Raw genomic sequence first — 23,621 nt, 5'->3', positions numbered from 1 at the left:
CCTATTTGTCTACTAAAAGTTCTATCCATATTTCTATATACATACCTTTGAATATTTTGCAATCACGGTTCAGTAATTAACCTTAGCACTTCTGCTTTCATTGGAGACACAAACCTCAGTTTCATCTTTCACTACATGTGCATTTGCAAGCCCCATAATTTCTGCCTAAAAACATCTGCCTGGTTTTATGCAAAATGCAGATTGGTCTGGAGGACCTTCTGTGTTATCGATAGCTCCTCAGCACCTTGCAATAATAAAAAAATAATAATTAAGCCAGCTTTTTGAAAACTGCCAGCAGCATTATAAAGGATTTGAGACCCACTAATCTGCCTTGTTCCCAAGCTCTGTAAATTTGGAAATGCTGTCATAAGTACTTCCTCAGTGTGTTGAAAAAAAAAAAAAAATTATTTAGGAAGATGCCTTTGCCAGTGAAGGGCTATAAAAAACATGCTGAGCAACAAGATGGCATAAAACTGAAATGTCCAATATTTTACTTTGACCTGCAAGTTACTAATGGCCAAAGTTTCTCAAGCAAAGGAAGTGTCACTTCTCTCCTCTTGTCAGAAGTCCATGCTATAGATATCTTCCATCACATTAAAACAATTAAGTAATGTTAAAGGTTCCAGAAGACTTCATCATAAACCTCAGAATTCCCCTAAAACATATACATGTATATTTTGCTGATATAAAAAGCCTGTCTTTTTGACCAACAAACTTCTGTGATTCTCATTCCATTAAGCCTGCAGTTTAATTCTTCTGTTTCTGTACTACCATTTCCTTCCCTCCTGATTAGTCATTCAGAAGACTAATTAGAGCACACCACTTACAGAACTACTCATAAAATTCAAAGCTTGAGAAAACCCAGAAACTTGAAAATTATATTAAAAAGACTTGCAGATTATATTTATTTAAGTCAAATAGAGAAGCTTTCACAGAAAGGAGAGTGGTCTCTTTATTTTTTAAGCTAGGTTAATAAATAGACATCAACCCTCTGTTCAACATTACCTTTAGCAAGATTTTAGTTTATTTAAATTGAGGGAATAGAATAAGGAAATCAACTAATCGTTACACAGGGCAGCAGTGAATTTGAAGCATGAAGTCTCTGCACACTCAGCTTTTCTTCCTAACCTGCATTTACTTTCTAAGAAAGCAGTCAGCTCCTCCTCTTTCTCGAGCTGTGTGCTTACCAGCTGGAAATCATTCTCGCTCCCTGATTCCAGCTTATCTGCTCATCCTTTCCCTGCAGGTGCTTTCTTATGTCTTCAAAATGCCTCACCTCATATGCCAAAATTAACTTGGACAGATTTATTTCTCACGAGACCTCCCTCATTTCCATTACAACCGCACATACTGCATGATTACTGTGCGTGCATACTCATGTATCAGCCAACAGAGTAAAAGGCAGTAAAAGGCAGCTCTTGTTCAAGGAACCTTAAAAGGTTGAAAGGTGAATGATGGGAAGAAAAAAGCATCACCTGCTTTGTTTCAGCAGCAAAGGAGATGCTCAGGAGCATATTTAGTCTATGCTGTGTATGCCTAACCTGAACTGCCAGACAGTGAAGAGAAGGGACACAACACCAACCATAAGCAGTCTCGGTGCTTGGTACTGTCAGAAATCCTTCTAGAGGTTACACAGCAGCTCCACGCCACAGCTGGGAATTAGCTAGACATTCAAAGTTAAAACCCAGTATCTCAATCACGAGACTTCTTTTTTCATGGATGTATTATATTTGCAAACTATTTCTTTCATCAGAGGAGAGTTTATCCCTCAATATGGTGCTTACACAGTGCTACAGTAAAACAGGGTTCATTAACAATAATAAAGGTAACCTTAAAATATCTTTATAAATACATGCTATGAAAGAAACATTATTTGCACTGAATTTTGTAAGCACTGAGTTCTCCAATTGCTTCCTTTAGCCACAAAGGGCTGTACTTTGTTCTTTGAACTCCACAGGAGTCAATACAGGGAAGTTCAACTACCTTTTCTGTTTCCACTTTCCTCTTTCACAACGTGCCACAAGAACTGGTAAGGCACCAGGTCTACCCCTTTTCGGCTTTAATGTAAAGTCACGACACTTGATCTAAAACACCCTTACCTTCATTAAAAAAGACTCTCAAAATTATGTATGGGCAGGGGGGGACTCAACTGGTTCTCTCTTTGTAATTTGCAATCTGATACAGGAACTAGCAAAAGCTCAAGCTTTAAAAAGCTACACAGGATTTTAACACTGAAATGGAGCTACCATCCAGCTGTGCAATCATGGCAATACTACTGCAGCAGGTAAAAAGCTGAGGAAAGGCACAGTTAATCAGAACAGCTGTATTGGGTCAGACCAAGGGCTCCCTACCCTGTATCTTGCTTCACACGCTTCACCTATGGAAAAATCAGCATGGGGCAAGTCCATTCTGCTGTCACTTTCCTAGCCTCCAACCATTTCTACCACAGGTCATCCCTTGAGCTTTACGTGGTTTGTCTTCTCTTCTCTTTGTCTTCTTTGACTTCTCCCTGAAGTACTTGTTCAGTCTTCCATGTAAACTTCCTTGTCTCTCCCCCAGCCTCTGTCAAGGAATCCCAAGGTGTTTCTCACCTCCTGAATAAAGAGCCATCACCTTATGTTTGCTCTGAACTAGTGTCTGCATTTGACTGCCAAAAGTTTGGCAAAAACTGTGGTCAGACCCTACCCACTTCCGGCATGATTTGGTACTCCACTGTTACATTTTCCTGAATTCTCTCTTTTCCAGACTAAAAAGTCTTCATATACTGAGCTGATCTCTGTTTAGAAGCCTTTTCAAGTTTTGAATATCTTCCTGAAGCTTGTCCAGTTCTAATGTAACCTTGAAACAAGAGGGTCAGACCTGCACACAGGATTCAAGGCTTGGGAGCACCACAGAGGTACATAGCTGCACAGTGATCTCCTCTGCTTCTCCTCTGCTTTATTCTCTGCTTTTCTCCTAATGATTTTATTTTCTTCACTACTGCTGAGCACTGAGCTGATGCCTTCATGCAAGTAACTGTCATGACTCCAGAGCATCATTCTTGGGCTAACAGTCACATCATCTCCACCCATTGTGTGCATCACCAAATCTATCAAACATCAATATGCATCACACGCATATGTGTACTGGTATTTTTAGCCAGTTCTGTAAGAGTTATATATTTTATACATATTCATTTGAACAAACTACAAGCACTCTTAATTAAACTTACTTAAATGTCAACCACAAAATAATAGAATTAATCCCTTCCAAGGCTAAAATTTTGCAACCACTGTAACAGTAACACCACCAGGCTCTGGGAACTTCTTCTGGGGATTCTGTCTCTGTATATTCGGTCTCAGTTTAGACCCTATGTATGGGATAATTTTACCCTCTTACTGCTACAGACACAGCTTCATTATTACATTCAACTATGCAAATATTTCATTGTATAATAACTTGGCAGCATCACAGAATGATAGAGGATGGGAGGCACCTCTGGAGATTGCCTAGTCCAACCTGCTGCTTAGGGGAAACGAGAGCAGGTTACTCACGGTCCTGTTTAGTTGGGAATTGAGTATCTCCAAGGATGAAGACTCCACAACCTCTTCGAGGAACCTTTTCCTGTGTTTGAGCACCCTCACAGTGGAATTTTTTTCCTTACATTTAAAAAGAATTTCCTGTACTTCACTTCCATTGCCTCTTGTTCTCTCAGTGAGGAAAATCCGTCTCCATCTTCTTTACTCCCTCCCAAATAGAACGATAGAAGGAGATAGGATGAGATTTTGGAGGGAGCCAGTGGATACTATGAGACTTGGATTCAAGACCTAATGAACCCATCCCCTCTGCAACATAAGGGGTGACTTAAGGTAGGTAAGATTATATTTTATCTTCAGCTACTGTTTTTTTGTTTGTTTGTTTTTTTGGGGGGAGGAAGATGATGCACAAAATGCTTTGCATACCCAAAACACAAAGCAGGCCAGTCTTGTACAAAGCACTTCTATTCCATTACACTAGAACAGGAGGGAAGCCCTAGCAGATTTTGGCCCAGCTGAGGGTACCCCTATACAGACATCACTGCTAAGTATGTTCCAAGTCTTCGCGCTGCCTCATTTCTTAAAAATCACACTGAAGTTCACTTACTGTTGTATCAGCAAGTCTGGGTATTGGGGTGTGTGTGTAAAGGATGCATTTTTACCCTGAATATCAGTATTTTGTGCTGTTGCCATAGTCTTTGTGCCAGCTGTGCTGGCTAAACATTGTTTTTTCCTAGTTGGGTTAGGGAAGGGAAAATGTTGAAGACAAAAGAGTTTGCAAAAAGTTTCCTTGTTAATGTTTGTACACTCTCTGCCTTGTAATGTGAGGTAGCCCTGAGATGGCCCAGCTGAGAATGATGTTGCTAATCACTGAGGCTTAACCTCTTTTAGTGAGGTCACTAAGCATATCAAGGTTCTTTGACCTCAACCCAGCATCTGTTAGATACAGACATCAACATTCAGTTCTTTGCAGCTAAGATGTGGGAATACCTACCCTAAAGGTGCTACCTTGCTCTTGCAGCCTGTGCTGAGAGCCAGCCAAGCTGAAATCCAAAGAATATCCAGACGCGTGTTTGGACACACCAGCACTGATACACTTCCTTGGGGTGGAAATACCTTCAATCCCTGTCTAGCTGACCACTTAGTTAAACCAAAATGCTGCAAATAACAGTAACAAGGCTCTTCGTCCAAGAAAAGATGAAACAAAGTACTGAGGGACTCCATTTATATATAAAAATCATTTCTCCTGTGATTTCAGCTGCCTGTCTCTCTCAGACAAGACATGCAAGTTCTTTTCTTGCACTGAAGCATAACACAGGATAAAGCGATCAGAGCTCAGCTGGATCCTATTTTCTATATAAATTTTGCTAGTCAACTGGGGATGATCCACTGGGAAGAAATGCAGAATTCTTCCGAAGATCTAATCACATCTGAGACTTCAATCTTATAACATCTCTCAAAGGGCAATATCAAAACCTTAGCAGGAAATCATTTGAATGACTGGCAAATGAAATGAGCCATTAGATACTGTTTTTCTCTTTTCTTTTGGATAGGTGATAAAACCTAATGCACACAGGATATCAAGAAATGAACCAGAAGTTTGGTTTAATTTCACCCTGCTGTGAGCAATCCTGTTATTTCTTCTTATATCTGAATTAGAGAAGCCATTCTCGAGTACTTAAGCCAGCCCACTCCTTGAAGATGAACTACTACATATAACCTAGTCTGAGTAGTTTTATTTTACTCTTAATAAGTTCTTAAAAATACATATATTTGCAGTACAAGCTATAGTGCAGATTCTTAAAATCTGCTGCAGGATTTTCTATCGGTTTGTTGTCTCAACCTGTTAAATATAGTGTTACGAATGTCATGAAATACTAAATAAACATGTGTTTACATGACAGAAAGTCTGTTACTAAATGTCTTAGTATATCAGGTCAACCGAACAATTGTTCCCAACCCTGAATGGGCCAGAAAATCTTGAAAATGTTACTACATAATACTACATTGATAAATGTTTTCCAGAACAAAGAACCAGTGGTTTAACATGATTTACATCTCACAGTTCCTCATATCACTGTAAGGAAACGTTTTCAGTTGTACTTTACTGAAAAAAAAGTTATTTTGCCTATTCTTCTAACTATGAGATGCCCTTAGATATCTGAATGTTTGATTCCTTTAGCTACCCGCCACAACCTGCACATAGCAATGCATGGATGCACCATCACCGCTTCAGCAATACAAAATGGCACAGAAGTAATAACGCCCTCTGAATGCAGAAATGGCACATGGTGGCACATATGTCTTGAGAGGTATGGGAGGCTTTTAAAGAAGTATTATTGTTAAACTAGTTTTTTGGATTAATGAAATGCTATTTTATTTGGAAACTACACTGAGAAAATTTCATTTCCATGCTCATTAATAATGGGGCACAATTAGCATAATCTCCTCAACCCATTACAAAAAAATGCAAACATCAAATAAGAGAAGTTATAAAAACTTCTACCTTTAGTTATATATTATTCTGTTTTAAACCCGTCAGAGCTAAGCTCGAGAGACAGTCAGCTAACACAGTAAAAGTGAAATCCTGGAGGCAAAGCCCTGTGCTGTCAGGCTGGCACCAGCCACTTGGCAGAGCACAGTAAAGCATCTCAGATTCCTCTTTGAAACCATGTGTGGGTGTCCATGGCATTTTCCTTGAGGAAACGGCACTTACAGAGCTCACAGTGAATAAGGGAATGTTAAACTGATGGGAAGGACTGGTCCTACAACTTGCTTCTTGCAATGACAAGCACAAATTGCCACTGATGTATTGTCATTTCCTGGTACAGGAGGAGGCTTTTCAGACACTCTAGGTGTGCTAGCTATCAGCAATAGCCCACTAAAATCATCACAGCAGCCACTTCAGCAAAACTCCAGCTACCAATAATCACCAAAACTCCTCTTCTCCCGCAATCTACCCTTTCAACACTAAAAAAATCTGTCAACAGCCCTATGTAAACTCTCCTCCTGAGTGAGTTCCCCTTGTCCAACACCTACAGTTCAAAACCATGCCTATCTGGCTTCACAGTCCTGGGCTCTCCCCCCCAGCATAGAAGCTTTCTCTTATACTCAATTAGTACAGCACAAGTCAAATTTTTCTGGTTTCAGGTAAGTCACAGATCCAAGCAGCCATCCATTGTTTATCAGCTTCGACAGAGAAAGGTTCCCCTCAAACTACTAGAAACACAATGATGCTTTGCATAAAGCACTGTCCGAATTTTACTCTCAGAGATGGTCAAGCATTTTCAATCCAAACTTGTTAAAGATAGCATATTGAAATCTTAAGAGGAAAAAAAAAAAAACAACAATCAAACAAAAAAACCCACAACATTAAAATGTAGTAAAAAGTCCAAATGCTGAAAGTAGGAGAAAGTGTGTGTGCATGTATATACAAATAAAATTTAGTACTTCATGCAAGTCACAGTGACCAGTAGAGTTTTCCCATGTGTTCATCTCTTTTCCCAGTTAGAGTTGCCCAGGACTGTATCTAGCATGATGGAAGTGCTTTCTCTCTCCAGGGGAGAGACCATAGCCTCTTACTGCAAATACACTCTACATCGGGAACCCAGCCAGGAGAAGATAAAGAAAGCTGGAGACATACAAATCCTAATATGCAATGGGGACAGCATTTGCAAGTGATATTTTTGGCTTTCAGACAGTATTTTTGGCACGATGAATTCTTGGAAAAACAAACAATATTTTGTATGGAAAAGGTAAATCAACTTTTAAAAAACTGAAGGGGGAAGGAGGGCATCTATTAATTTACCAAGCCGTTCTAATGTGTACATTTCTCAAGGAAAAAAATAGCTTTAAAAAGTAATGGGGAATATTATTTCATTCCCTGCTCATTGCTTTGAATTTGCTGCCCGTTTGTAAAACCTGCTGAAGGCTCTGCATGCCTGAAAGCCTGCCTGTTTTTTTTTCTGGCTGTTTCTCATTATCTAATAAAAGATATTACCTCTCCGTACAAAACTTGCCTCTCATGGAATATTATTCTGTTATCGTGTACATTGGACTAATCTGGTACAAATGTCACAAACTATATAAATAAAAAGCATCATGATATCCTTTTTTAAGCAAGCTCTGACACTTTATCTCCATTCTTACCAAGATGTAGTTTAAATAAAGAAAAAGAGGAAGAACAAGACCTCAGCTGAGCTGCAGAAATGTGGGTTATAATGTCAGTGAAACAAAATACAAGCTGCACCCTGCCTATCAGCTGCTGCACTTCATACCAACACACCATTTATTACTGTCATGATACACTCTGTGCCGCACATCCCAATGCACAACATAGCAATCCCATTCACATTTCGGCTAAGTGAATTCCCTCCTACAGATTCTCCTTGAAGCATATTAGTTAATAATTAGATAATTGAGTCGTTTGTCTCATTACAAAATGCCATGTTCAGCATGTAATGTGCCATTTCACATTTTATTCATGATTCAGAAATGCTAGAAATTTACCTTGCAGCTTCTCAAACTTTATTATAGAGTATTTACGACATTTCTGCCTTGCCTTCTTTTGAAATTTCAAAGCCTGATTAAGAGATAAAAATCAGGTTTTAGTTATAAAAGAATTTAGATCACTGACACTCACAGAAGGATGCTCTTTGGTTAACAAATGGATTGCACTGGCAGTCTCACTCCATTCCCATTAGGAATGTGTCTCCACAGAGGTACCTGCTTGAGGTACACAGAGGTTCACACAACTTGAGGTTCACAGCCCAGTATAGAGCTCTGCTAAACACGTATTTTTGTGTGTGGATTAAGCTCATGTAAAACGTGTAGCCATAAACCTTGTTAGGTAAATGTTTCTACTCTGTTTACAGCAGAAGCCAAAATATCTGTTGTGACAAGCATAGAAACCTGCTGCTGGCCCAGTGTCATGACATGATGCTTTCAGTGCATATTCAGTGGTTTGGTTGCTCTTTCCTTGAAGGAAAACGGGTAAGGGACATTTCTGAGGCTGTCACACACTCATTTTTTCCATATAAACCTGATTTCTGCAGCTGATAATTATATAGTTGGTTCGTGACTGTTTTTTTAATAGTCTTTATGACAGATCTCCTGGGGAGGCCTGGGACAGAGAAGAGCTGTGCTTGCAAGATGCTCCTCAAAAAGTGTTGTATCTCAGACTGGCTGCAATGCTTCACAGAAAGAAAGGAAAGAGAAACAAAACAAAACAAAAAACAAATTCTCCAGCTAGTGCAAGTCAAAGTTCTGGAAGGAGCAACAGGAAAGTGTGCGCTGCCTGTGAATGGAAAGCTGTGTTGCCAGGGGCTGTAGGGATCTGATGCAGAATTTGCCTCATCTGAAGAAGACTATCACTGATGATAATGCAGTTTGAGGAGATTTTGCAGCTGATAATTGCAGTTTTAACGTGGTCTGAAGTTTTGGGTAAGGACACACAACTGGCCAAAAGTGGGGTAAAATTTTTAAAAAATTTTAAAACCCTTTAAATCTACCTTTAAGATATTTTAAATAACACTTGTTAATAACTATTGTGATAACTCACAATTTCAAGACTGATTTGGGTCTGCATTTTTCTTCTGTCCGAGGGAGAAGTTTCACTGAACTGGGAACAAAACATTAAGTTGTTTTGGAAGGGATTCCTCAGCAAAACTTGAGTGACGTCCAGGCGAGCAGATTACTGCCCCCAGGGAAGCGCAGGCATGGATGTAGAGCTGGCATTTTGTTGTGAACTCTCCCACACTCTGGAAACCGTTATACACCTGTTAAATGTCCTCATACAAAGGAATCAGAAAGTCCAGCTAGACTTCGCTTATTAACTGCAGCCATGTTCTTCTGCACAGAAACTGCCACAAGAAAGGGACTTCCCTAGGCATCAGGACAAAAATTAGCAGAAAAACAGGGAATGGGCAACTCCAGAATGGCAACTTTGTATCTTAACTAGTCAAAGACAACATATAAACAGTGATTACAAAAACAGAAATTTGCCTGGAAGCCCACTCAAATGGGCTCCATATGTCCTGGAGCTCTTCTATTTTGTGACTCTATTTTTAGGTAGAGAGAGGTTTTTATCTGTTTTCACTACATTCATTTAGATGCCAGCAGCTGCTACACACTAGCGTGCATCCCAGCCTTCATTCCTGTAGTGCATAAGGGTACTTAAAACATCTGAAGCATGGCAAGGAAACATTCAAACTTTGTATTTTTGGATCAGCTCCTAACTACAGCAATATCCAGGCATCCTGTGTATATTATGTCAAAACATAAAAGTAAGTAACTTATACCATTCAGACATGTCGTTTTCCATAATCATTACATAATTAAACAGAGGCTGAGATATACAAAAAGGCAGATTACACAAAACAGGATGCTTGAATAAAGTAGAAGTTTTCCTTCAAGGGAAACTTCTGGCCTAACAATTTTGATTTTTTCCCCTGCAGAGGTAAAACTCATGAACTGCCCAACTCACAGTTGACTCAAGTTATACCAGTTGTGGTGCTAAGTCAGCTGGAGTTCAACTAATGTCAAACAATCCAACTCTGAAGTCAAAAATTCAGACATGTTCATCCTCAGCATTAATTCTTTACTCAGAGAAAAGGGGCTTTCAGCATCAAGCCAGTGAACCAAGTGTTATCCTCCTTCTCCATTCTCTTAATCCTGCCTTTAATGAGCTTGTTTACAGTCATAAATCAAAAAAAAAAAAGTTAATAGTAATAAAGAATAAAACTAGTATTCCTTATGGCATGCTCTGGCTAATTATATTAAGGTATTTTAATCTCGCAGTAATGTAACAGTATTGCTTTTATTACTAACGTCAAATTATATAAAAAGAAACACAATTAAACCTTTTTAGCACTCAATTCTGATACCTTCCTCAGAAGTGTACATAAGATTTACTGGGTAGATAAGAATCAGTAGTTGTGAAGTTTAGCAGAGGAAAAATAACATCTATTCAATCCCTGCCGTCGGCTTCCAAAACCACATTTGGATTTTGCTGGAACAACCACCAGTACCTCATCATTAACACCTTTACTGCCAGGAATTTTCATGGAATAACTAAATGCAACAAAATCCATGTTACTATGAAATGAAAGAGGCCCAAATCAAACAGAGCTTGAGGTAATAGAAAAAGAGTTGAGCAATAGCTCACTATAAGTGACTAGATAGCTTTAGAGAAACTTGGTAGTAATTATCGTGATCCTGGGACAGCCTTGTCACATCCTGCGGGCATACTTTGTAGTCATATTACTCCTTCTTGTCATCTTCTGCTTCACACTCCTCCAGTCTGAATCAAGATCCACTGAGAATACAGTTGATACCAACTGAATGATCCACTACTTCAATATCTCTAAAACCATCCCCTGGGCTACTGAAAATAAAATACTGTTTCTTTGCTAGTTGCTATACCTGCTGATAAATCCCAGCTAAGTGCAGCAATGCAGAGTTTTGGGAAGCTTCAGATCTTCTCTATATTAGGAGTGGCAAAAACTTAACAGGATCATGAAGATTGTCCTCAAAGATTTGACTCCCTGGCCAGGCAGTTTAGGTCATGCCTCCTTCGGACACTTAAAAGGCATGTTTATTTTTCTTCTGGAGAACATTCAAAAAATCCTTACTCCATCTCCAGAACGTCAAACAACTGCATTAAAAATTATGTCTGTTTAAAAACAAAAAGGTTGTGTTCTGTACTCAGGTTTTAGTCCACAGGGAGTTAAACAAGAGCCATGTTTTCATACATTTGCCATGTTCTGTAAAAACAGTTTTGTTCTTTTTAACCGAAAAATGTTTTTTCCTGAAACTTCCTGCTCCAAATCTGAACCTTCCAGAAAAAGAACTGTGACAATATCTGGCAAAAATTCCTATCAAACCACATCACATTCAAAATAAGACAGTCAGTACCCCAAGGACCTCCTGACCACATATATCCTCATCTCCAGCAGGAAGAGCCAAGCAAAGATGTATTTTCTGATGAAACCAAGAGTTTTCTACATAAATGCTTTGGTATGCTAAAATATACCTGTTCTGGTTCTACTTCAGCACCTCTGGCTGCCACAATATGGCATATATACCTATGGGACAAAAGTCTCTGATTTAATGTGTGGCATTAACGTGTAATTATGATACCCTCATAAAAAATACCATGCGGCTCAGACTGGTGGACAGGCCTTGCAAACACCTCTAGGACCACACACAACTGAAGAGCAGGCTGATGTCACTACAAGATAAAAAATACTGTAGAGCACAGAGCAGCAGCAGTGTTTTAAACACAATCCCCCATCAATTTGTACCAGCAACACCCTGCAGCATAACAGCGGTGTTTTATGGCCTTAAAGCACACAGTTCACCTCAACACCTCTGAGTGCTGTCTACTTGTTTTCCACAAAAACATGCTGCATGGCTTCAGAAGTCTGTTGTTTCAACATCATCAATATTACTTTCTGTCTAGCACCCTGAAGTTTGTCTAGTGAATGAGACACATTGTCTTGATACACCGCTGTGTTTTTTCCACTGCTGCTGAGCGGCTGGACACATCGGGCACGGTCCACGGTTTCTCTTTTTCCCTCTGGAGATGCCAGATGGAATGTCAATTTCAGACTAAACAAGCACTGGTACTTGAGGCAGCAGCAAGGATGGAGGAAGCACAAGCCTGATAGGTGACAACACCAAGTACAAACAAGACAGTAAGCAGGGAAAAAACAACTTTTAAGAAATCCTTCTGTAAATATCAAGCCAGCTCATTTTTCAAAGCTAAAGGAGACAACAGAGACATGAGAGAAGCAGAAAATAAAAGGTGTTTAAGGGGAAGTTAATAGCAAAATCAGATGTTTATCTCATCTCTGGATCTCACTGGTTTGATCCACACACACAAGCCCTTGCAGGGCTCTCAGTGATCCTTTGGGGTTTAGGCTCCCATCTGCCAGCTCACCAGCAGAAACTGCCAGGCAGCTGCACAGTAAGACACACTGGCGTAGCTCAGAGGAAGAGCTAGCCCAAGCTGCACGGCTTCAGGTTTGCAATTACTGGAGATCAGCCACTGGAAACGCACTGTAAATTGAGTGCCTAAGTCCTAACAGGCTACCTGAGCAGTCCACAGCCGCAGGTTTTACCTCTGCAGTACCAGATAATTGTGTTACTAGTGTGAGCCACCACAATGCCATAATATGTTTTGTTAATACAACAGGCTCTGACTTAATTAATCATGTATCTGTAATAGTAATAATTACATTATTATGAAACATTCTTTAGTGGGTTTGTAGGAGCTGTACCACTATGCTCAATACCCATTGCACATGGTGAAAATTGGAAAAAATCATGTCAGGAACCTTTAGGTGGGAAAAAATCACACCTAAGCATTAATTAATTATCTCTAAAGTAGAGATGCATATCTAGGCTCTTTTTACAATCAAAGAAGAGAAAAAGGCATGCCTGGGGCCTGGCCTGTCTCATCCTAAAAAAGACACAGCAATAGGTCAGAAGTCTACAAAGGGAAGTAGTTCAGGTGAAAGTACCTACACAGGCATCTAAATGCACATTACAGGAATACTAGTGCCTGTGTGTCTCTGTTTTCTGTAATGAACATGAAAGCTAAGCACAATACAGTTACTAATACCACCATAACACAGATGAGAAATGAAACAGCTCAGATCTGTATTGCAAATTTATCTCAAGAATGCTGCTGCCTATATAGAAATGTTGTGCCTTTATTGAAATTGCTCTTAATAAGGGCAGGTTCTCAGCTCTTCTAAACTCAGAGAGCACCATTTTATTTTGACAAAGCAAGAAATACATCACTTAAGGATCTGGATTACTCTTAGTTTTGCAAAAGCCTCAGAGCTATAATTTCTGAGGTTTCTTCCTCTCTTCCCTACTTCTGTCCCACATTTTGTGATATTCAAATTATTGCTTTCAAAAGCAAATAGTTACACTATCTGAAAATCTACTAAGTATCTGTTCCTGTGGAAAAAAAAATAAATTCTAAAGTGGCTGCTTTCTTTCAGAAGCCACTTCTTGCAAGCTATTGGATATCTACAATTTTATGCATTGGGATATGGACAATAAATGATTTTCCCTTAACAGCAACTTCTCATCAGTAGTTGACAATTCGATTACCTCTTATCTTTCTTCTAGACGTGCAGTTGCTTTCCCAACCTATAAAACAAAGTCACTAAGGCCACAAGGTATTCTATTCAATTTTCAAAACATGAGATTCAGTGTCAGACACTTGACCTGAAACATAACTCGCAGAATTGGTTTGCCAGCAGTTTGTATCCTCAGCTCAGGTCCTTATGGCTAATGGAAGGAAATTGTTCCTCCTCGACATCTCCGAGGTGCAGGCAGCAGAAGCTAAAGCCAGTGAGAGGAGCAACATCTCAAGTGAACCAGTCCTCTGCGTTTCACAGCATATCTGCACTCTTCTTGCATCCCTTTAATTTAGGCTTGTAATTGAGTTCTCTGAAATAAATTGCTAACTCTCTTTGGTGTCAGGCATAAACTGTCAGGAATGTGAAAATGTGATACAAAAGAGAATCTGAATAAATAGGATAAAGGTTGAGAGAATAGGTTGTGAGAAGAGCTTAAATGACAGCATGCTGCATAAAAACTCCCCCAGACCAATATCGTGTCTCCAGGAGAGGCCATTAGAGCATGCTTAAGAAAGATTATAAGGAATGTGGCAAATATAATAATCCTTCCTCAGTATCCTCCTCAAACAGCCAGAGGATTAGAGACCATTAACTGTCACAGGGCTTAAGGGAATGAGTGAGAAGAGGGCTCCATGGTACAGATTCAGGGTAAATGGCTGGGTAAACAGCCTGATTTCCAACAGTATGTTTGACCAAGGAAGAGATGTCCTTGTGTAGCCAAACTACAACAAATGGTCCCTGTAACATAACAGTGTCCTAAATCTTACACAATCCTACCTAAGGCAGACCTGCTTCATAATGGAGAATGTAGATACTGAGTTGGAAGAAATATCTTTAAATACTATTAAAGAGCAATTTACACCACAGAGGCAAAAAACTTTCAAAGATGCCGTTTTATTTGGAAAACCCATTTAGCACTTCTCCACCCTACTTGTTCCAGTAGCCTACTGTCCTCTCCCAGGTAGGAATGGTGTGTAATAACAGCATATTGGGGCAGAACCAGGGATAATCAGGCCCATATCCTGCCTCTTTCTTGCCAACATCCTACATTTTACGGAAGAACAGAAAATCAGGGTAATTATGGATTATACTTGCACATGACATTACCCTCTCAACCCTTGCCTATTAAAGTTTCAGAGACTTCCACAACCAAGTAAGGACTTGAACTAGCAAGTTGAACTTGGACGTTCATGGACTTACTCTCCTTGAATTGCTCTAAGTCCTTTTAGCGTGACAAACTAGTTTGACTCTGTTCCACAAAAACATGAGCTGACACAAATTAACACAGAAAACATTTCTTCCTAAGAAACGAACAAGATGGTGTTGTGTATTTATTTTCCTTACAAGGAAATGCTATGCTAAGCAAGAAGAAAGTCAGCTGCCAAGCAATGATGACAACTATCACTTGAGCATAGAACTGTGACAGGGAGCAGGAAATTACCATTTTGCTCTGCAGGGAATCCTGGTTTACACCCCTGGTCTGGAGGACATTCAGAGACCAATGGAAGAACATGGAAGAACATGAAAGCAACCTATAATCTCACTGTACCGTGGGCGTTAATTAACCTGGCAGCCATCCAAACTGCTGGCATTAAAATCCTCTTATCTGAGGGCTGCACATTTCAGCATTTCTGCAGTCTCTACTGTGCACAGAGGCATTGTACAGCAGCAGCAGGCTATCAAGAAATAAGAAAAAGAGGCAGAAACCAAGGAACACTGCAAAGTATTTAGTTGTGATCAGAACATCTGTTAGTAGTTGGAGAAACATGCTATCTCAAGAAATGCACAACTAAATAAAGCAGGGGTTGCATCAAGAATGTAATAAGTACAACTTTGAGAAAACAAGCATAAATGATCTCTAGTGAGAGTATGTTGCAATCAAGGTAAAATTGTGCTGAAGCCAGAAAGTTCAAGTAAAGATACTTGTCTCTGAAAAGGAATTGTTTTTCTACATACCTGTCCAGTCTCCCACTACCTTAAGGTGGACCCCAAACGTTGCTTTGGTATCTGTAGGGCACTAAAAATATTAAATATATTAAGGACCACTTCTGAGTAACAAGAAAGTAACAAAATGCATTCAAAATACAGTTGTTGAGACAGAACCTGGTGTAAACAGGTCAATCCTGAGGAGCCATACCAGCAGCTATACCCTTTAGAAAGCAAGTCAAGCATTAGTTCTGTTCATGAAGCCAAGCATGGCTACTTTCTACTTGCTTTTAACCCTTTCTTCTGGTCAAGGGAGTTTGGGATGGATTCGTCCGGGGATGTGATTTGGAACAACCACTTCACCAAGCATTACTCAACAACGGTTTCAACGGAGGATGCAGCAGTACAGAAGTACTTCCCCCTCCTACCAACCCTTCATTCAAAATTCATTCAAAAATCAGGAACTGCCCCATCATCCATAAACCATTGAAAGAAACATATTTCCTTTAAGACACTTCTGCTTCTTGAGTGTCAGGGCTCATAATTCCAAGTTATGTGATCATTCTCACAACTGCTGTTTTCTTCTAAATTAATACCAAGATTTTGCTGCCCTTCCCAGGAGTTTAGAGTTCAAAAAGGCAAAACACCATATTGCATGGCATACCATGAAACTGCTTTGCTGCCACTATTCTCTCACTCTGCACCTATGCTCTCACCTTGATGCTACTTAGTTGTGACTATCAATAAATGACCTGTTATTTACAGCCTTATCCACACCATGATACCTAAAACCCTCCAGTCAAGCCATGTCAAAGGTCTGAAGAGCCTTCTCAGCTTCATTCCTTATTAGACTCCGGGAGACTTCTACCTCACTGGCTAGACAGCTTTTGCAGGTACACTGAATGGTTTCACACACAAACAGGACAAGCAGCTACTCCTTGAACAAAGATTCTTCACTTTCCTTCTATAAACCAACACGAATTGGTTTCCCTTTGTCAAAAAATATTACTACTGCATTTTGACGCCTTTCTTAGAACCAACCTTTTAATGATTGATCTAAAGTCCATCACGAATCCAACACCCAATCAATGCCATTTCTGCTTCTGTTCTTCTCCTCCTACAGACAAATATGAATGCTGAAGAGAGGGCTGAGATTCTAGGAACACAACTACATTTTAAACAATGGAGGCTTCAGGAGTGAACCGAAGCCTCAATCATCCACCATGCTTGAGAGAACATTTCTTGACTCTGGTCTGGACCATTCCCACGAGCTTTCTCAAGATAATCTCTTGTGGAGTGTGAAACCACTGGCCTCAGGGCTGAGGATCCATTCCTATCCCTCCTTATTTAGTCGTAAAGAAGCAGATAAAAATTTAGTATTCACTACATCTTGGCAAACCTAGAAGGATTACAATGTCCCAGCCAGTCACTTCATTTTTATGAAGGAGAAGAGCATTCATGTTAGGAGTACTGATCACTACACAGACTCATGTAATTCCTTGTTATGTTTCAAATTTTCCTACAAAATGTTGGTACAGATACTTATTTCAGCCAGTCTTAGCCTTCAAAAATAAGGCATTAAGGGAGGGATTCAGGAAAACTCCATATAACAAGGCCTATGTTCTTTGTGGCTGGTTACACTGTCCTCCAGAACAAAAATATATGGAGCAATTCTCAACATGAAAGTAGATATGCTGCCTCTCTGCTAGAAAGAAGTATTCTAGCTGCAAAAACATCTGTTCTCCTGGGGATCTCTGTAACAGCCTTTAGCAGAGTTTATTTTTCAGTCTGGGTTGTCCTATGGTTCCCTGCGTTTCACAGGAGACTAAGTGATTTTCTTAGTCCGACCATGAAAAATCCCAGGTCAGCACATCTTCTTCTATAAAGCTGCCTGTCATTCCCTCCTGCCATTACAGTTAATGGCAGGATACCCCTTGACTCAAGTCGAAATAGGTTCAAACCTATTATCCTTTACACTACCCTTGGGACTAACTCTTTTCTGCACTACTTTGAAAAATTATCCAATAAAAAAAGAGAGATTTATTTCTCTTTAGCCTCTAGGAAGCCTATTTTGATATTTATAACTGGTTATGAGAGTTCCTCGGAGAGTTCTGGAAAAATCTTATTGTGCTACTAAATCTTACCCGAGGAAACACCTATCACCAAGGCAACACAGTGTGAAATTCCCCATGTCCAAGAGAAAGAAAAATTGGAGATGGTCCAGCAAAGGGCCACCACAATGATTAGGTTGGAGAACCTGACATACACAGAGAGGTCCAAGAACATATGTGTCTAGCCCCAAAAATGAAGGCTCAGAGCAATACTCAGAGTGATCACTGCCTTCCAACACCTAAAATAAAGCTATAAAGATGGAGATGCTCTCTTCATCACCATGTGTGATGGCAGGACAAGGGACAAAACTGTTTCGGGGAAACTCATTCTGTATATAATTAAAATATTCTTCACTGTGAGAACAAGTAAGCATTAGAATAGCTATTCCAGGGAAAAGGAAGAATTTCTCTTGCTAATTCAGCTTCACAGATCCCTGGATAACCTAACCGAAGACCCTTGCACCAGAAGGTTGGGCCTCATGACCTGCAGAGGCCCCATACAGCTTAAGACTGCTACAATTTGAACTTTTGTAATTTGAACTTTTAAATTTTTATCTACAATTTTATGCACAGAACACTTATTTTATGTCTCTCATCTCCATAAACACAGTAAGTCTCCCAACTGTAGCTTTTTCCAGGCTGTTAAAGAAGATTAAGAAAAATATTCAGACAGCTTTTCAGAAGTTGAATGATAAGATCAAGTTAACTTTCATGTGTCATTGACAGGCCATTGAGAATATGAAATGAAGTGCAAGGAAAACATTGTCCTATATATTTAATTTTCTTCATGGAAGCACAGAATCATGGAATAGCTGAGACTAGAAAGCACCTCTGGAGACCGTCTAGTTCAACCCCCCTGCTCAAGCATGGTCAGTGAGAGACAGTTATCCAGGGCAATGTTCAGTTGTGTGTTGATTATCTCCAAGGAAGGAGCCTCCACAGCCCTTCTGGGCTACATGTGTCAGTGTTCAACCTCCCTCACATTAAAAGTCTTCGTATGTCCAGATGGAACCTCCTGTATTTCAGTTTGTGCCCACTGTCTCATCCTGTCTCTGTACACCGAGTCTGTCTCTGCTTTCTTTACGCCCAGTCAGGGAGCCCCAGCTCTTTCAGCCTCTCCTCATAGGAGAGATGCTGCAGTCCCTTGATCATCTTCATGTTTGTGCTCCCCTATGTCCATGTCTCTCTTGTACTGGGGAGCCCAGAAGTGGACACTCCAGGTGTGCCTCAGCAGTGCTGAGCAGAGAGCAAGGATCAACTTTCTTGTCCTGCTGGCAATGCTCTGCCTAACACAGCCAGGCCTTGTTTGGTGCAAGGGCACATTGTTGGCTCACGTTCAACTTGGTGTCCACCACCACCCCCAGGTTCTTCTCTCCTGAGCTGCTTTCCAGTTGTCAGCTCCTATCATGTACCTGGGTTTATTCCCCAGGGTGCCAGGAGCACGACTTGTTTTCAGCCTACCTCCCCATCTATTCATTTAGTCCATGCTTCACCAATCTCTCTATAAGGATCAGCGTCAAAAACCTTGAGAAATATTATGCCCATTTCACATACCTAAGTCTCTGATCACCTATTCCATTTGATTTGCAATATTTCATCTTAAAAACACTGCACAGCTAAACACTGCTTCATGATCCTTATTACTGTCAGCTCATACAGGCATTTAAACTGACATCTATTTATGTTCAATAAAGTAAAAGTCAAGCACAAGCTGAAGTGCCCTCTTGAATTAGAAATCAAGAGAATAAGTAAACGAGCCCTGGTAAAATAAAGGCTATCAAGGTGGCCTCAGCAAAATGCATGACGTCCTCTCTGCAGCTGTGAACAAGAACAGTAAAATTGCTTTTAAAATGTGTTTTGGCAAACAGTGCTTGGATTTCCCCCAGCTCCTTTTAGTCTGAAGAGTCCTAAAAACAAGCTAGTGACTACTAACAAAACTGTGGCAAGAGTTGCATGCAGCCCCTTATCACCTCCTTATCCCAGCACACCAAGAGAAGATTATTAAGATTCGCCAATCCTGAAATAATAATAGCATACAAATATATTTATAAATTGGGGGAAAAAAAAAAACACCTCTCGTAGTTTATTTTCCTTAAATAAACACTGTTTTCCAAACTGGAAAACAGTCTATAATAAGAAAGAACACTGGACACTATTAAACAAAATGTCACAAGTTTTTCAGTAGTTCTTTCTGCACTTTGGAGAGCACTGCTCTGTGCACTTTCTGCACCATAATCAACCTCATTTGATGCACTCATTTGATTAAGATGACACAATACACAAATTAACTGTAGCAGATAGGTATAATTATGTGAAGCTTTGTTAATTTTATTCTAACCTCAAGCTATCCGTATCTTCAAAAAGTGAAAGATTTTACAGGTAGGAACGTCTATGCTAATCAGGTTATCTACACCAGCATTTGGCCAGCCTCCAAAAATAATGAAGACCAAAGGAATTCTGTTAAATTTAATAGAACTGTGCAGATTTACACCCCTGGAGAAAACAAACTATGCTCTTAGCATAGGACGTTGGTAGATTTTCACAGAGCTGTTAATCACAAGTGAGAAAGTTTATAATACATATTTTTATTGTAGTTTATGCATGTATTTTCACAGTCAGAGCAGTGAAAATAGTACCTTGTACATAGAAAAAAACACATATGGAATACAGATTATTCTGTATCTTGACAAAAATTACCTTTAAAAATATTTTCTTCCTATTTTTTTTCCCCAAGCTAACTGTAATACAAATGCAAATTATCACATAGGGAATTAGCAACAGTCCCTGGAGAACTTTATGCTTATAAATCAGCAAATGAACTAACACTTACCAGTGGTTGTAACTCTACTATTTATGTCTATACTGAGATAAAATATAGATGATAATTTTAATTAATAATCTTAATAATTTAAGTAATGAATGTTTAACTCAGTACTAGATTAATACATACTTGAAACGTATTTTATCAGCTTTACAGACTGAACACAATTCTCTGCTGTCCTCTATGCCTTGCTTTTATGTGAATATATAAAGTGAGTGAACTAATTACTATGAGATCATAGTGGTAATACTTTACACCCACTTTATATTGGTATAAAAGTCTCCTGGAGGTGATGAGAAATGGAGAAATCTGTGCATATGAGAGCACAACATATAGCAAATGAGAACTATGTTGTCGGCATCTGTGTTTCCAGCTTAGAACACCCCAAACATTTATCACTACTGGTATCCATTCCCAGTCAAGAATCCAGTCCACAACAATAAACAGAACACATCTTATTGAAATATTAATGATATTAAAAAATACTGGAGTATTTTAAAAACACTTTTTTTAGACCTTGGGGTGTAGGAGAGTCAACAGCAAGCTAGCAAGAAAAAAGAAATAATAATAATTCCTGAAACTTTCTAGCTCTTTTCTACCTTTGTCCATATGAATTGTGAAGAGATATGTTTTGGTTTTTTTTTTATTACAGTGCTGTCATGGACACACCAGAATAACACTGGAGAATATCTATTATCAGGAAAGAGGAGAAGAGGGAAGGGGAGAGAAGAAGAGGGGAAGGAAAGGGAGAAGAGGAGAGATCCAAGCTATGTACCTTCATGCAGCCGTGTGAATAAAGTTCCTTACAAGTTCCTGCACAGCTGCACATTTATCTACAGGCTGGGCAATTCTGGAGATACTGTACTCGAACTGATGCACCACAGCAAACATCAACTTCTGTCTTCAGTGCTGTAGCACTGGTGGCCTGAATTGTGCCCAAAGATTTTAAGATCTGTGCCACAGCTAGAAGAGCAAAGAAAAACCTCATCTTCTCCAGTGTCAAGAACTATAAAGATCACTGCAGAATTTGTTCAAACAAAGGGAAAGCCCTTCAAAGGAAGCTTTCACTTTGGGGAAAAAAAAAAAAAACACCACATGATATGATTCTAATATGGAGTTTGCAGATACCCTGGCAGGCACTGCAAACACTGCTGAACCCCTGCTCTGCTTCCACGTTTCTGCTGTCTTGCCAGGGAGAACCAGCTGTGCTGCAGCCCCCTGCTCCTTCAGCCCATCCTTGTTCCTGACTCAGACAAGCCCTTGCACAGATCAAGGAAAGCACATAAAAGACATGAAAGAGGCAGAACTTGTCAACTGACAAGAAAACATGAACGTCAGGAGCTCAGTAAGCTGTAGCTTGTCTGGCTTCATACAGAACTGATATAAACATTCCTGGAATGATTCATCCTGACATTAGAAAATGAAGAGGAGTGATGACAAACACAGGCATGCTATATAAAGGTAGCCAAAAAAATAGTAGCTAGACTTCAGTCTGACTCATAGGAGGTGAACTCTGTTACACTGGGCTACCCCTCTTTTAACTAATGAATCCCATACAAAGCAAATTTCAAGGGAAATAAAGTTCACGTGCAGCGTTTCTCTTTTAAACACATCTCTGCCTCAGAGGCTAGGAGATTGTCTAAAATGGCTCTGTTTATTTTTCTGCTTAGGGTTACTTTACAGCTTAGATTTTGTCTAACAGCTCTCGCTGTTAGAGACTTGGCCTTGCAACTAACCTTACTGGCAGACATTAGCAGACATCATAACATCTCCGAATGTGGTGAAATCCTAACTATGGAACGTGATTTAAGTATCAAGGGTGTCTGGGTGATCGAGACAAGACCACCAATGAATACTCACTGCCTCAGCCAGAGCTCTCCCACTGCAGAGCTAACTTCTTGTAAGCAGTCCAGCTGCAGAAACATATCCCAAGCACTTTTGCCTTTCACTTACCATTCCCTTATACTCCTTGTTGTCCAACCCCAGACACCTGCAGGCTGGCTAGTGGAAAAAACACACCGCAACACTGTGGGATGCTCAGGATGCATCAGTGGTCAGCTGCAGTGCCAAGAAGGATCATTCTGGTCATCTGGGGTCTAACTTCTGTAATGTAAACCACAAACCCACACCCTCTAATTCCTATGAGTCCAGAGTTCAGCATTTGCTACTTCACTCCCGGCAGCCTACAGTTGTTAAATTACTCTCAGTATTCAAAACATTTTTTTAAATCTCAATCTATGAGCATTTGTTCCTTGATTTCACTCTTGGGCCAAGAAAAAAACATGACTTTTTACTGCAGAAAATGCCTTATGACTGTAAATAGACCAGTAATTGTAAATAAAATACATATTAACTTTAAATAGCTCTATTTTTACACAGCCAATGCCAGATTTTAGAGGTGATCAGCCCCTGAGGCTGTGAAATGTCCAAAGAGGAAGTGGAGATTCAAACACAGACTTTGGAAAAGACTTCTCAGAGGTCTGAGATACCTAACAGATTTCGTATTGCATTTCAGAAATTGATGTTCATATTAATTAAATAATAGGCAAAGTCTTTGTTTTACAGTAAGCTTGCAACAGATTCACCCCATAAATTGTTGCTGCTATAGATGCACTACTAAGCAACACTTACACTCTGCAGCTTAACCAAGGTAAAAATCTTGCAGTCTACTCCTTCATCCCCAACAGATGCATTACGCTTCCTATAATGTAGTAAAAATATATCAATCCTAGCAATATTCAGCCCATATAATTTAGGCATTTCAAGTTGCTAGCTAGTGGTTAAAACAAACCACTACTGTACTGCAGGCATTTGTCCCTGACAGAGCAAAAGGCAGCCGAGCAGTGTTTCTGCCCAGGATTGCCTCTTTGAGTCCTCCAAGGGCAACCAGACCTAGTGCCAACCAACAGCGCCCTGAATTGACAAATGCATGAGCAGGGAAATGGAATGGCACCACAGGCTCCTTCCATCATCCCTAAGCAGACACTGTGAGCTGCCTCTTGATTTTAAGACAGCAAGAGAGAGGGTGTTCCATTTCCTTTAATACTTCATCCACGTATTAACTGTACTAATGCTCAGAAGTTCCGTTTCT

At 39.8% G+C, this 23,621-nt stretch overlaps 1 protein-coding gene across 6 annotated transcripts in view; it reads right to left on the bottom strand.

The window, feature by feature from the left end:
• The window catches only part of NOX4 (NADPH oxidase 4), a 121,415-nt gene that overhangs the window by 55,319 nt on the left and 42,475 nt on the right, over window positions 1–23,621 (bottom strand). For all 6 annotated transcript variants that reach the window (XM_027467239.3, XM_027467225.3, XM_027467234.3 and 3 more), the window contains one exon: window positions 15,629–15,689. In XM_027467239.3, the coding sequence (XP_027323040.3) occupies window positions 15,629–15,689 (61 nt within the window). The remainder of the gene's footprint in view (window positions 1–15,628; window positions 15,690–23,621) is intronic.

The sequence above is a fragment of the Anas platyrhynchos genome, chromosome 1, assembly GCF_047663525.1.
Source record: "Anas platyrhynchos isolate ZD024472 breed Pekin duck chromosome 1, IASCAAS_PekinDuck_T2T, whole genome shotgun sequence".
NCBI classification, from domain to species: domain Eukaryota; kingdom Metazoa; phylum Chordata; class Aves; order Anseriformes; family Anatidae; genus Anas; species Anas platyrhynchos.
This window is presented reverse-complemented; position numbering and strand designations above follow the sequence as displayed.